Here is a 13,504-nt window from a genome sequence, read left to right on the forward strand (position 1 = left end):
ACCACACTCTGCAGAATTTCTTGTCTATGATTACAGCATATTTGCCCACTCTCCTGGAATTTCTGGGACACGTGTATTTGGGGAAGAGTCTTCTGGCCCCTGGGAAAGTGGACAAGTCTCCCGCATCACATCTCTTTCTGGGTAAAGTGGGCAGGGCAAAGGCCTGATGAAATTCCTAATTGCATCATCATGGCTCTGTCACAGCGAAGTATTGCCAAGAAGCAAAGCAAAATGTAGCAAGAATGTGATGACCCAATTTGTTGTGACATGACCCCATCTGGACCTCTTTCACCCAGAGAGGGATTTTTACATTGTCAACAGGTATGGATTATAGTGCCAATATCCACTGATCCTGTATGGTCCTCCAATGGTTTGGTTAAGATGACAAACCCATGTAAGAATTCATGGGAACAATATCTTTAAGGGGCCCAAACATCTTGCTGCAATTCCCTGATCCCCAATGCCTGGGATTGGTCTGGCGATCATTTTTAACATGCAGTATTTCCCCGCTTCCCCTTTGGATCGGTGTGTGGGGATCAGGGAATTGTGGCACTGGTGTATTACCCGCATATGACAATATTTTCCACCACTGTCAGCCATGTGTCTGTTCTGTAACATTCTTGTAAAACTCAAGACATTGGTAGACACAATGCTTCAGTATATACTGGCTGTATTAGTCAGAGCTAAGTGACTTCATAGTAGGATTTGGTCCTTTTTTTTGCCCCCTAACCAATGGACTGAACATAAAAACCCATCAAAAGAAATGCCTATATGTCCTAAAAATACTATATCATTTGCTTAAGTGGAAGGAGAAAATAACATGTAATGGCAAAAAGGAAGTAGTGCAAAACTATAAAAATTAGCCCATTCCTATGCTGTAAAACACCCATCATCTACGTTAGTTGCTAGACAGACTTTCCAGAAAATAAGTTAAGCTCTCTACAGCAAGCTTCAAGAAGCCCTTAAAGTTGCACTATAGCACAGATTCTCAAACTTTGTTCTTGGTACCCCAAACAGTGCACATCTTCCAGTTCTCCTCACAGAATCGCAAGTGACATAATTAGTTACATCTGTGGATCTTTTAAAATGTGCCAGTCAGTAATGAATACACCTGTGCACCTGCTGGGTAACCTGGAAAATGTGAACTGTGTGGGGTCCTGAGGACCGAGTTTGAGAACCACTGCTCTATAGTATCAATGCTATGTTTTCCTTCACTTTTATTTTAAATATAGGTCCAATAGTTTACTTTTTATTTCATATTGTAAAATGGATACCTTGATAAAAAAAATGCAATGATCAGAATATTAATTTTATCACTTAGTTGAAGCATTACATATCCTAACATGTTAAAGTCCATTTTTCCCATGTTGGAAGACAAAAATAATAACTCATACATAAAGTCTAGAATTACTAAAGATTTAATGACCATTGATGAACAAATTGTAAATGACTAGGCCGCAGAACATGGAAGGAGTTGTAGTCCCACAATCTGCATAGGAACACAGGTTGGCTATCAGTGGTTTAGTGCCTACAACGTCCTACATATCAATGAAACTACACTCGATGGAAGTTTTAAATGCTCTTTAGGTAGTGAGCCAAATTTAATCACTGACTTATGAGATGTTTAAGATTGATAAATACTGATAATGAAAGTCCCTGGAAAGGATGTTTATATTTGAGTTAAGTACAAAATCCATGTGGATATTTAACTCATCCAGTGCCAGGAAATGTTGACCCATTCATTTATTATGTGCTGTACAAGGTCTATGGCAGTAAACAGGGAGTTAATACCAGAGTAATATTGCACTGCTTTTAGTATTTTCCCACTGACTTGTTCTGAGCAGTAATATGAGATGTCTGGAATACAGCGATTACAGATGCATCAATGACCAGTACTGCTGGTGTTACATTCTTGTAAAATTGACTCCATTAAAGAAACTATTTTAGTAATAATCTAAACTTTCCTGATTCCTGACTCTGGGACCAACAAAGCAGCACAGAGGTTAATGCATATCATATATATAAATATTATTTTAATAGAAAAACAGCTTGATCCAAGCTAACTAATAATGAATTAGCAACATTTCATTTTGGAAGATTTCATTTCACTCCTGTTCATCTTGCAGATAAATGACCGTCCTGTGTGCACAGTTTTAAGTACATGTAATACACATAGCTGACCTCTATTAATAAGCATTACGGATGTTCCTGCCTAATGTTTCAGTCATCATTAGCAATGTGTAGTGGAATGAAAGTGCTCCTTTTGGATGGTCCTTACTCCTCTTTCTTCTAACATCTCTGGAGAGACACTCAGTGACAGCCACATGCTCTCACCACCATGTTCCTGTATTTCTTCAGTATGACATTGGAGTTGTCATCAAAATAAAGCACTGAGATGGCGTTTAGCTTGGTTGGAGCACAGCATGGTTTTGGGACGTATTCGGGATTCATAAGATGGACCTGTTCAATGAGGGGAAATAAAAAAGAAAAGGGTTGAGCACTAACAGTAAGGTAAATGGCCTATTACATAGATGTTTCCTTAGCTACACAAGTCTTTCATTGGGGAATTCAGTTGATTGGCATCGATCCAATGTGGCGTTCCGTAACCGCACATCACCATCCACTGGCATTGCACCTCTATGGGGTTGGGAGGGGAAATTTTGCGATATGGGCACTACCATAACTGGCCAATATGTGCTCAGCTAGGCCTCGCTGCGATGCCTGGTAGTACGTCACCAGCAACTGGATTCCCCCCATAGAGAAAGATTAAAGGTTCACTCTGCCCACAATAGAAATATAATTTTTGGTTGGATTTAATCAGATAATGTAAACATTGGTACTTGCATATCTTTGTACATATATCTGCTTAGCTGCAATAGTTTCAACTGACAATTACAACTAGCTTCATAAAATTAGAAGGCTTACTATGTAACAAATAGCTCCATTTGTTAGGTGTTTGTCTGTGGTGCATGAGGTTGTGAGTTCCAGCATTAGGTATGGCATGCTGAGCAATCTGTATTTTAAAATACAGGGGGATATAATTAAATTACAAGGTGCACATAAAGCACAGTTACTGATAGCTCACAAGTTAAGTATAGGAATATAGAGGTTGGTGTTCAAATCCCTTTCTTGAAGCTTTGTTAAGTAGCTAGTTTACTGGAAACCATCAGTCTTCCTGAACCAATGTTTAGCACTTAACAATTATGACCAATGGTAAAAAGTTAAAACATTGATACGACCAATGTTTTCTTTTAATGTCCCATCCCTATTTGCATGTTTTTGTGGAGGAGGGCAATATGATGTAATTCTTTTAATTGCGTAATTTTGTCTCCACCACCTGCCCATACACATGAACACCCCCTTTATAAAGCCTGCTTTTGCCCGTCACAGTTAACTTGAATCGATCTCTTAGACTGTTTAAAAACAGGGCAAAAGAAGCATTGTGTGTGTCTCAGCCATCTCTGACAGATCCAGCACACATACGGTACAGTGAATCAGAGGCATAGCCAGAACTTTGTGTGTCCCATAGCATTTTGAAAGGGTCCCCTCCCTAATGCTAGACACCTCTCTCCAATGCGATGTTCATTTCATGCCCCATAATATTGCCCTAGTTGTGTAAATGTACCATACAATAATAATGCTCTAGTTCATTTTATGCCCCATAGTAATGTCCTAGTTCACAATGTACCACACAGTGAACCCGTTCATTGTATTCCCCACAGTTCACAATATGTCACATTGTACAGCTACCTGTACACATTAGGCCACATAGCTAGCATTGACTAACCAGCTTCTACCTGAGTGGATACTTCCTTATACCCCTTTTACACCAGAGGAAAAACCTGTGTTTTTTCTGGGTCTACCCAGGTCGAACCTCAGTGTAAAAGGGTCCCCGAAAAATAACCCGGGTCAAGTGACCCAGCAATCTAAACCAGGTAGCTACCAGGGTCGGACCCAGGATGGACCTGGGTAATGGTGCAGTGTAAATGGCGCAACCCGGGTTATCTGACATGGGTCATGCCTAAAATGAGCTGATTGGTGGCTGTGGAGCAGTCACCTCCCACTTTTTATGACCTCCCAAATGTAGGAGGGCAGACCCAGGTCCAGTGTGAACGGGTCTGACCTGAGAATAACCCAGATCGATGGTGCTGTGTAAATGGTGTCTGACCTGGCTTGGAACCATGTCTGAAAACCCATGTCGGACCCAGGTTTTTTGTGGAAAAGAGGTATAATACAATTCCACTTTGGGTAGAGATCTTCTTAATTTAAGCACACAGTCCCTTTCTGTAACAGTCCTAATCTCGGACCTCAATTCCTGCCCTTCAAGCTTCACAAAGGATGTAAACAAGGAGAATCAATAAGCACTGGCCTATACTACTACATGACGATGCTTTAGCAGCCTCGTTACCAGACGCTCCTAAGGTTGTATTCAGAAAAGCACCTGACATCAGCACCAAGCTAGTCAAAAACCACCTAGCCCCCATGGATCACAAACAAACCACTCTGACCAACATATGGACTACCACAGCAAACAGACATAAAGAGGGGTTCTATCATTGTGGCCAATGCACAGCTTGTACCACCACTGGGGTAAGAACCACCCAACCCACAATGTCTATAACATCCACCTCCAATCAATTAGAATGGAAGATCACAGACCACATTACTTGCCACACAAAGGGAGTGGTATATATATTGGAGTGTCCTTGCAGGAAACAATATATAGGCAGGACCATTCGCCCATTCAAACAGAGAGTAGGGGAGCATATCCGTAACATAAGGAAAGGGAACGAGGATCATCCCATTTCAATACACTACAAACAATTCCACCAGTCTGACCCTGCCAAAATAATATTCTGTGCCCTCAAATTGGTCAAACCCAATTGGAGAGGGGGGAACTACACCGCACAGATAAACAAAGATGAATTGAAACTAATAATAACTTTGGACACCCTGACTCTGCAGGGATTAAATGTTTACAATGAAGTCAAGTCCATTATTTGTGACTAGAATGACATTGACACCCATCTGTTAGTAACAGATACCTATATTCCTTAGCACATATTTCTAACATGAACCCTGCCCAGTAATACACCCGATTTAGACTAGATCCAAATTACATACAGACACTTAAACATCAGATTTAGTGTACTACTTATTATCCCTATATGTATATATATACACCAAGTGGCAACATATTTATTTGCACCAGGTATAGGTATATAATCTGTTGCAACCGAGTTCATTCCAGATACATTGATTTACATTATGTTCACAAGTAGGCCTGGCCTTAAGTTTGACAGCCTCCTTCCAACTACAGATTGACAGGTACACCTGCCATACAGGCTAACAAGCACCCACCTATCACAAACAGAGGCGGGGACATACTAGCCTATTTAACTCCGTAGGAGTGATCTACACACATACCTATCTCCCAGAGGAAGACCCCAAGGGGTAGAAACGCATTGGAGCACACATCCCAATTCCAGACCCTATTCATCCTTTTACAATTTGGACTTGCTGTTCCATCCACAGAGTTGACACATGGCAGTGCTAACATCCTTCTAGCCTGCCACAGACGTATTCAGTCACGTGATGCCCACAGCATCACCCGATGCGGAAGTAGCAGCATGAGGACGGAGATCAGACACGCCAGCCACACAGCTGGAGAACGCCCAGCAGGAAGCGCGGACAAAGAGGACAGGTCTGGGAGGGATCCAGCCACATCAGGCAGCGAGTGAGAGGTGAGGCATCTGAAGTGGAGGGGTCAGCCAGGTTGAGACCAGCGAGGGTCGCAGACCGGCTCTCCCCTCCCCACAGACGGCAGCGACAGGCTACACACTGTGACCCCGGTGTCTCCTCTCACCAGAGGACACCTGGTCCGGATCTAGCTCTGACCTACTGGTCCAGACACCTAGCCCCACGGCCCCAGTGGTCTCCCACCTGCACTGAAGACCACCCGGGCACCGACCCATCCAGCCACCCACTGACTATATTCACTCAGACAACAGCGGGACGCCGCGTTGTCTACAAGAGACAGTCCCATCCACACAAACCTCCCATTTATCATGCGGACAGCAAGCCCATCCACAGGCCATACATTTCTTACCCACCCAGGGAGAATTAACAGCCTAGCTCCATTTTTATTTATGCATGCTATTTATTAGTGTCAAATACAATAAATGAAATTTTTTTGACTACATTATACACTTGCTTTTCAGTCATTTTGCATAGAAGGATAGTGCGCTGAATACATTGTGTTTGTGTTAACCTGCTATCGAGGGAGGGCAGACCCCCCCCCCATTCAGCAGCACATCCCACCTCACAGTTGTAACTCCAGTGCGCAGTGTTTTACTTGTTGTAAACAAGGAGAACCCTACTCTCCGACAGTGCTGGTCTTACTGATTAGCTCATCTGTGTTCGTGAGCATGAAACAGTAGTATGTGATATGGATCATATCAGTATGGAGCTTTACTGAGAGGGAGAGATCGACACTGGACAATGAAAGCAAACATTTTATACTTGTTTATCCACAAATGTGTAATACAGCATACATTAGATAAAGAAATAATTGTGCAGGACAATGACATGAAGGATTGAGATATTGCAATTTTTGTGAGATTTCGCACATGTGCATTGGGGCTAACCAGGAGGCATGACATAGCCATCAGCAGCGATCGCTAGAGAGGTGGGTTTCTCTTCTGCACTCTGGTGGCTGAAACATTAATACATCTCAGCATTACTTCTTCCTACTTCACCTTGATAAGAGGCAAAGCAGGGTCAGTTTTATAGGCACAATATGTGCCCTAATAATACATCTCCCTCAATGAAGCTGTGTTTGTGACCCAGACCTCAATATGTACTTACCATTATTGATCCAGTGCCTGTGACACTGACCTTTGCTTTGCTTGACCATTGTCTGCCTCCTGATTCCATACCTAACTTAATTAATGCACACCTGTCCGTCTAGCTCATTATGTTATCCAAGTCTATATATATTCAAGATAACTTTGGACAAGATTTAATTTGCAAATCATCTTCTCCCGCAGGGGTGGACCTCTTCTTTGTGAAGAAAAAAGATGTCAGCTTCATCCCTGTATAGATCTCAAGCTATCAAAATCAAGAATAAACACCCAATTCTCCTAATTACTTAGTTATTTAACCACATCAAAGTAGTCAACATTTTTACCAAGTTAGACCTTTGCAGTGCATATAACTGTATTGGCATTAAACTAGGAGATGAGTAGAAAACTGCTTTCAATACTAGATAGGTCAATTATGAATATCTAGTAATGCCTTATTACTGCACAGGGTGTTTCAAAGTTTCATGAACAAAATTTTTGATACCTTTTACATAAGTACAGTACATCGTTGTCTCTCTAGATGACATCTAGATTTGTCTCAGTTCATTGGGCTGATGTTCAGTAGGTCATTGCCTATTTCAAAACTACAGATGGATCCAAAGAAAGTCAAAGCAATACAAAACTGACCCCAACCAACCTGAAAGCTATCAATTGCTTTCTAGGTTTCTCAAACAACTACAGACAGTTTATTAAAGGATATTCAGCCACAGTTGCCCCATATCTTGGCCCTCACCCCATCATTGTCCTCACCCTAAAAATTGTCCGTTAAGCTGGCAAAGATAGCTCTTGTAAGGTGCAGTCTTATCTGTAACAATTTATAATGACTATGCGTCTAAATGTTCAATAGGCAAAAAGGTCTCTGTACTTCTATTTCAACATGGTTATTGCTTTCTATCCTGGTGCCAAGCACTGAATGACAGATGGTCTATCATGCTTCTTCAAATTGATGAACACCGGAAAACCTTCTGCACCTAAAAATATACTGGAATAAAATTGTGTCATGCTGGCCCATCCCAGAAAGGTCCTACTCCTTCCCCTAATGAAATGTTGGTGCTCCTTAATCTATGCTCAAAACTCTTGTTCTAGGCTCATAGCTCTTGCTTTTCAGGACATGCTGCTGTCAACAACACCTTGAAATTTATATCCAGAAATTTTTGGTGGTCTACTGTCTTGTAATGTCAGGGATATTTTTTCTGCTTGTACTGTCTGTGCATAGGGCAATATTCCTCCACAGGAGCCTACCGGTTTACTTCAGCCTATTCGTTGATTTTGTTACTGATCTCCCTCTTTACAATGAACATAATATGATTAGGGTTATAGTAGACACCTTCTCGAAGATGGTCTTTATATATTTTATTTCATATCTCTCAAAGGTTTACCATCCATCTGTACTATAGATTCTCTCTTTATTATTTTCCATTTACACAGATATTCTCAATAAATTTTTATTTGATCGATGCGCTCGGTTCACTTAAAATTTCTGGAAGACTTTATGCAAGAACATTGGTATTAAATTCAATTATTCTACAGCAAACTACTGCAGAATAGGATTAACCAAGATTTGGAATAGTATATCTCCTCAACTCAGGATGCTTGGGTCAATCTGTTGCATGGGCAGAATTCTCTCAGAAAAGCCACTATAATCAGTCTTCTGCCATGAAACCATTCTTCATTGTATATGGAGTGCATCCACAACTACCTACTTCTGTTGCATTCCCTGCTTCTGAAGTCCCTGTCATTGAATGTCTCTTTCAAGACTTTTCAGTTGTTTGGACACAAGGCAAGAAAAAACTTCTCAAATCTTCCTGCAACTTTTGCAAAAAAGAGCGTAGTTCCAAAGATAAATACTCTAGCTTAGTTGTCAACTCATCACCTCCAGTTGAAGATAAAAAGCATAAAATTTGGTCCCCCTTTTATAGTACCTTTTTATATTCTACAAGGGTTAGGCACTAGGGGGAGAGTTAGGGTTAGGCTGCAGGACGGGACGGTTAAGATTAGGCTGTGGTAGATTAATGGTTAAGATTTGGATAAATATACTTACAATAATCTATCGGGTACCCAACCGGTACTGTCATATGTTGGGGGCAAGTACCTACCTACCTGATCTGGCAGTGTGGTCTCAAGTTCCGCCACATTGTGCAAGCTTTTTGCTGTCTCTTCTACCCACCAGATGTTTTCCCACTGCTCTCTCGCTGGACTACAAGCAGTGCCTCCCTCTAGGGCCAGGTGCATTGGCACTGCTGGCAATTTCATATTGCAATCACGTAAATTCCAAATTAAAAAAAAAACTGAAAACAGTGCCTATATATACTCACTCTGTACATCATTTGGTGCTAGAGTTTTAGGTCCCATTCTATGCTTCAGCAGTACCTTGGTTCTTGTATCTGATTACATTATATCTAACCTTGACCTCTGCCTGAATACTTTCATTGAATTTGTGCTTGTGACCCAGATCTCTGTGCTTAGGACCCTGACATTTGCTACATTATACGATTTTCTATCTTGCTTCATTAATTTACATTTACCTGCCCAGCTTGTCTGCGGGCAGCAATAGGGCCGCGACCCACAGGCCCCTGGCAGCTAAGACTGTGCCACCTCATGGCAGTTTCTGGTGAAGATTAGAGCTCATTAGACTCTGTGCCTTGACCCTGTCAATCCTAAATTGATTTACAGATTTAATCAATCCAGTCTGTTCTGTTACACTATGCTACAGTACTTATATGTTAACAATATATTCCTTATTTTAAATGTCTATCTTTGTCAAGATGTTTCTCTCCTGTTTTCGAATATACTTCTTATATGTACTGAATTTTTTTCATGGACGATGTGCGTAATAATATGTCCTACCTAGAGCCAAGTTGGAATTTTACTTATTTATATTTCTATTTCATATCACGTTTCTCAAAGAGAATTAAATGCAAGTATAATGAAATATTTAATAAATAGAATGATTACTCACCAGAGTCTGCACAATAGCATGGTTTGTGGCATTCATGTGAGCATTGAGTGGGAATGAGCATTCTCCACCACAGTAATTTGCAGCATAGCCCTTTGGTGCTATTATCCAGTCCTATAACACATAATCAGACAGTAAAGTATTAGCTGCTATGTCATTAAATATAGATATTGGTAGACAATAAATTCTGTAAGAGAAACTAAATAGAAACTATATGGTGGCATACAAAGCATTAACTTGCCGTGAAGTGAAATTCATGTTTTAGGACTCGGCCAAACACCAATTTTTTTTATTTTTATATATATATATTTTCCTGAATATAAGCCTAAATTTGTTCACAAATATGCATGTTAGATAAATAGATGCGTAAGTGGTTTGTGTAAATGTATCTCCTGGATGTGATAAACTCACTGTCCTGTGCCCTTAATTAGGATAGAAATAAGAATATGGATAAAGCCGCCAACTATTGTTAAAAATAAAAAAATCTTTGTATTCTGCTAAATCTTAGATTCTGTGCATCCCTATTTTTTTGCCCTGAGGTTCCGTTCCATCTGAAAACAACGCGGGGTATCTGATTAGAAAAGCTTTGCTTGTTTTAGCGTGCCGAAACTGAGTAGTCCTCCCAAACATTTCATATACAGCAATGTCTATTGGCGGTCGCCCGTCTGAGTATATGCAAATGCAGCTGCAAACTCCCTCCCTTGTGTACATCCGTGTGGCAGAATGTGCGAGGTCTGAGGCGACTACATGTAGCATCTGTGCACACTGTAATACTGATTGGCACATCCTTATATGCCATGTACCATCTACCTATGGCAGATGCAGTTTCTCTGTCTGACCATGGCTTCCTATGCCTGCAGTTGTGCATCTGTTATTGCAGCCACTGTCACTGACATGCCCACGACATTCCCATAACACGTCCTCTGAACGGACCATTCATGCGTCCATTCCTAGCCTCCTCCCAGTCACCGACCAGGAACTTCCATCTCTTTTCCACAGCATGTCTGGTACTGTCTGTCCCAATCACAACAGCGCCTTTGTACGTACACTCTGCGTATGTACAGATGCAAAGAATCGCTCAATTATGTGAACATCGGCATTGCGTGCGGATTTAGGCCCTGATTCAGAGATGTACACTAAACCAATGGTTAGCGCACATCTCTGATGTTTGGAGGACTGGCCATGCGCAGCAGGTGTACTGCGCATGTGCAGCCCTCCGACTGCAAGCCCGCTCGCAGTGTGTCCCAGCCGCAGCCTGATTGACAGGCTTCGGCGTTTGGGAGGCGGAGCGGGGACGTTCCCTGGCAGTGTTCCCCGAAAGAGGGGTGTGTCGCCACCATTTTCCAGGAGGGACGAGGCCAGGGTCTGCATGGGTGCATGCAGACTTCCTGGCCTCGCCAGCTGCCAGGACCCGGCCAGGCTGCAGAAGCTTTAGCTCCCACAGCCTGGCCAATGGAACATCGACTACAATCGCGACTGATGGTCACGATTGTTTCGATGGTGACCCCAGCTTGCGACCTCGATTGTAGCGCTGGAATCACGCAGATGCACCAAGGAGGTGTGTGACACCTCCTTCTGCATTTGCATTTTAAATAAATGGAATTGCACAGCCACTTGTGTGCAGCTTTTCAATTCCGTCCATCTCTGAATCAGACCCTTAGGCCGTATGTTTTATTTAATTGAGGATGCTAACAAGGCATTACTGACAGCTGCCAGTGTGTTAGACACTTTTAAGCCCAAATCTATTAGGCTCAGATTTGATTGTCCCTGAGTGATTCTAGAGATACAGCCACTAGATTTAAGTACCAATTTGTTTTGAGTCAAAAACAACCTGGTTTTGTCTTAAAACTAATTGCCATTTTAAATCTAGCAGCTATATCGACGTAAAACTACTGCTTTAACCAAAACTTGTCAGCTTTTCCAGAATGTTCCGGAAGGCTCATTAAATATAAAGGCTAATTCCCGAACTCCGGAAACAGTCTGGCAATCTCCCAGAAGATTGGCAGCCTTAGGCCCTCATTCAGACCCACTCGCAAGCGGGCGCACGTACGTTAGGCGTACGTACAAAAATATTTAAATTCAATGGCTCGCTCGTATTTTCGTTCGCATCTAAAATTCCTCCCTAAACTCTGACGACCCCTCCTCTAACTAACGAGCGTACGAAATAGCGAGCGTACATCCCCGAAATGGCTTGAAAGGAACGCACGCACAAGTATAAACAGGAAGTGGCCTTGTCAGATGTCGATTACCTGCTCCTTTATTCTGCCTACCTCCATCAATCGTATCATGCCAATCAATGTATCAATTAGCTTAATTGTTTGTTTTTTTTCAACACAATGCAAGAAACTTTACTCTTGTCCGTGTTTGTGTTTACCCGCAGAATATGTACGGATGAAACATTCGCTTTTATTGTTCAAAAAACATGTGAACCACAATTAAACAATTGTTCTATTGCTGTGGATCCCCGCATATTTCCCTGGGTTCATTTCTTTATTTAAATTTGCTTACGCATGTCACTGCATCAAGCCTATCATAACTCTCCAGAGATTTCTGGCCCTGTCGAACACATGACTCATACACTAACCAATAAAATTGCTCCTGTTAATTTCCAAAATACATTAGCCAATCAGAAAATTTTTACACACTTTATCAAAAATGATTTTTAAGAAAAACACCATTGCCATCATGAGAGCCTCCGCATTCACCAGGCGCGAGCTGCTGGTGCTTACGGAGGTCATGGATCGCCGGATCACCAGCCAACCTCAACCCATCACCAACCGGCAGCAGCGCTCCGCGTATGCGGAGGCACGGTCCCGCCTGCGGTCCTTCGGCTCACGCCGCAACATCGGGCAGCTGGAGCGCAGGTGGTCCGACCTGCAACGGCGAACGCCCCGCTTGCTGGCATGCTTTCGCATGCAGATCGAGGAAAGTAAGTGTTATGTATTGTGGTTTTAATGTTTGTGTTTGTGGGGCAAACTGCGTGTGCATGTTTTCCTGTCTGTCCTATTTATTATTTGTACTCATATCTGCGTGTGCATGTTTTCCTGTCTGTCCTATTTATTATTTGTACTCATATCTGCGTGTGCATGTTTTCCTGTCTGTCCTATTTATTATTTGTACTCATATCTGCGTGTGCATGTTTTCCTGTCTGTCCTATTTATTATTTGTACTCATATCTGCGTGTGCATGTTTTCCTGTCTGTCCTATTTATTATTTCTACTCATATCTGCGTGTGCATGTTTTCCTGTCTGTCCTATTTATTATTTGTACTCATATCTGCGTGTGCATGTTTTCCCTCTATTTCTGATTTATTCATTCTACTCCTATTTGGCTTATTTTTTGGGTTGTTTTTTTTTTTTAGTTTTGGTCCCCGGATTTGTCCATAAACCGCAATTTCTTTGACATATTTTAGGGGGACAGCCAAGACTCCGCCGTCACCGTCCGTCCAGACGGCGTTCCCGGCCACTATCCCCAACCCCCAGCCAACACTCCACCCCAAATCTTTCCCCTATTCCCCACTCCTCCCCATCCTTCCCAGACCCTCTCCCGGAAATGTCGGGCCTCCTTCCCCTCCGTCCCACTTCCCCCTCTCCTCCACCCACCCCTCTTCCAATTACCCCCTCCCCGGAGTCCATCATAACTCCTCCCCATTCTTTGGGGAATGACGGATCCTCCGAGGAGGATC

At 42.3% G+C, this 13,504-nt stretch overlaps 1 protein-coding gene across 1 annotated transcript in view; it reads right to left on the bottom strand.

The window, feature by feature from the left end:
• Positions 1 to 1,433: 1,433 nt before the first annotated feature.
• Positions 1,434 to 13,504, bottom strand: part of BMP6 (bone morphogenetic protein 6) — a 438,277-nt gene continuing 426,206 nt past the window's right edge. Inside the window, exons 6-7 of the mRNA XM_088471775.1 lie at positions 9,823 to 9,933; positions 1,434 to 2,460 (exon numbers count right to left, since the gene is read on the bottom strand). Of these exons, the coding sequence (XP_088327901.1) occupies positions 2,311 to 2,460; positions 9,823 to 9,933 (261 nt within the window). The 3' untranslated portion in view covers positions 1,434 to 2,310. The remainder of the gene's footprint in view (positions 2,461 to 9,822; positions 9,934 to 13,504) is intronic.

Source organism: Taudactylus pleione, unplaced genomic scaffold, assembly GCF_031769625.1.
Source record: "Taudactylus pleione unplaced genomic scaffold, aTauple2 ptg000116l, whole genome shotgun sequence".
Classification (NCBI taxonomy): Eukaryota; Metazoa; Chordata; class Amphibia; order Anura; family Myobatrachidae; genus Taudactylus; species Taudactylus pleione.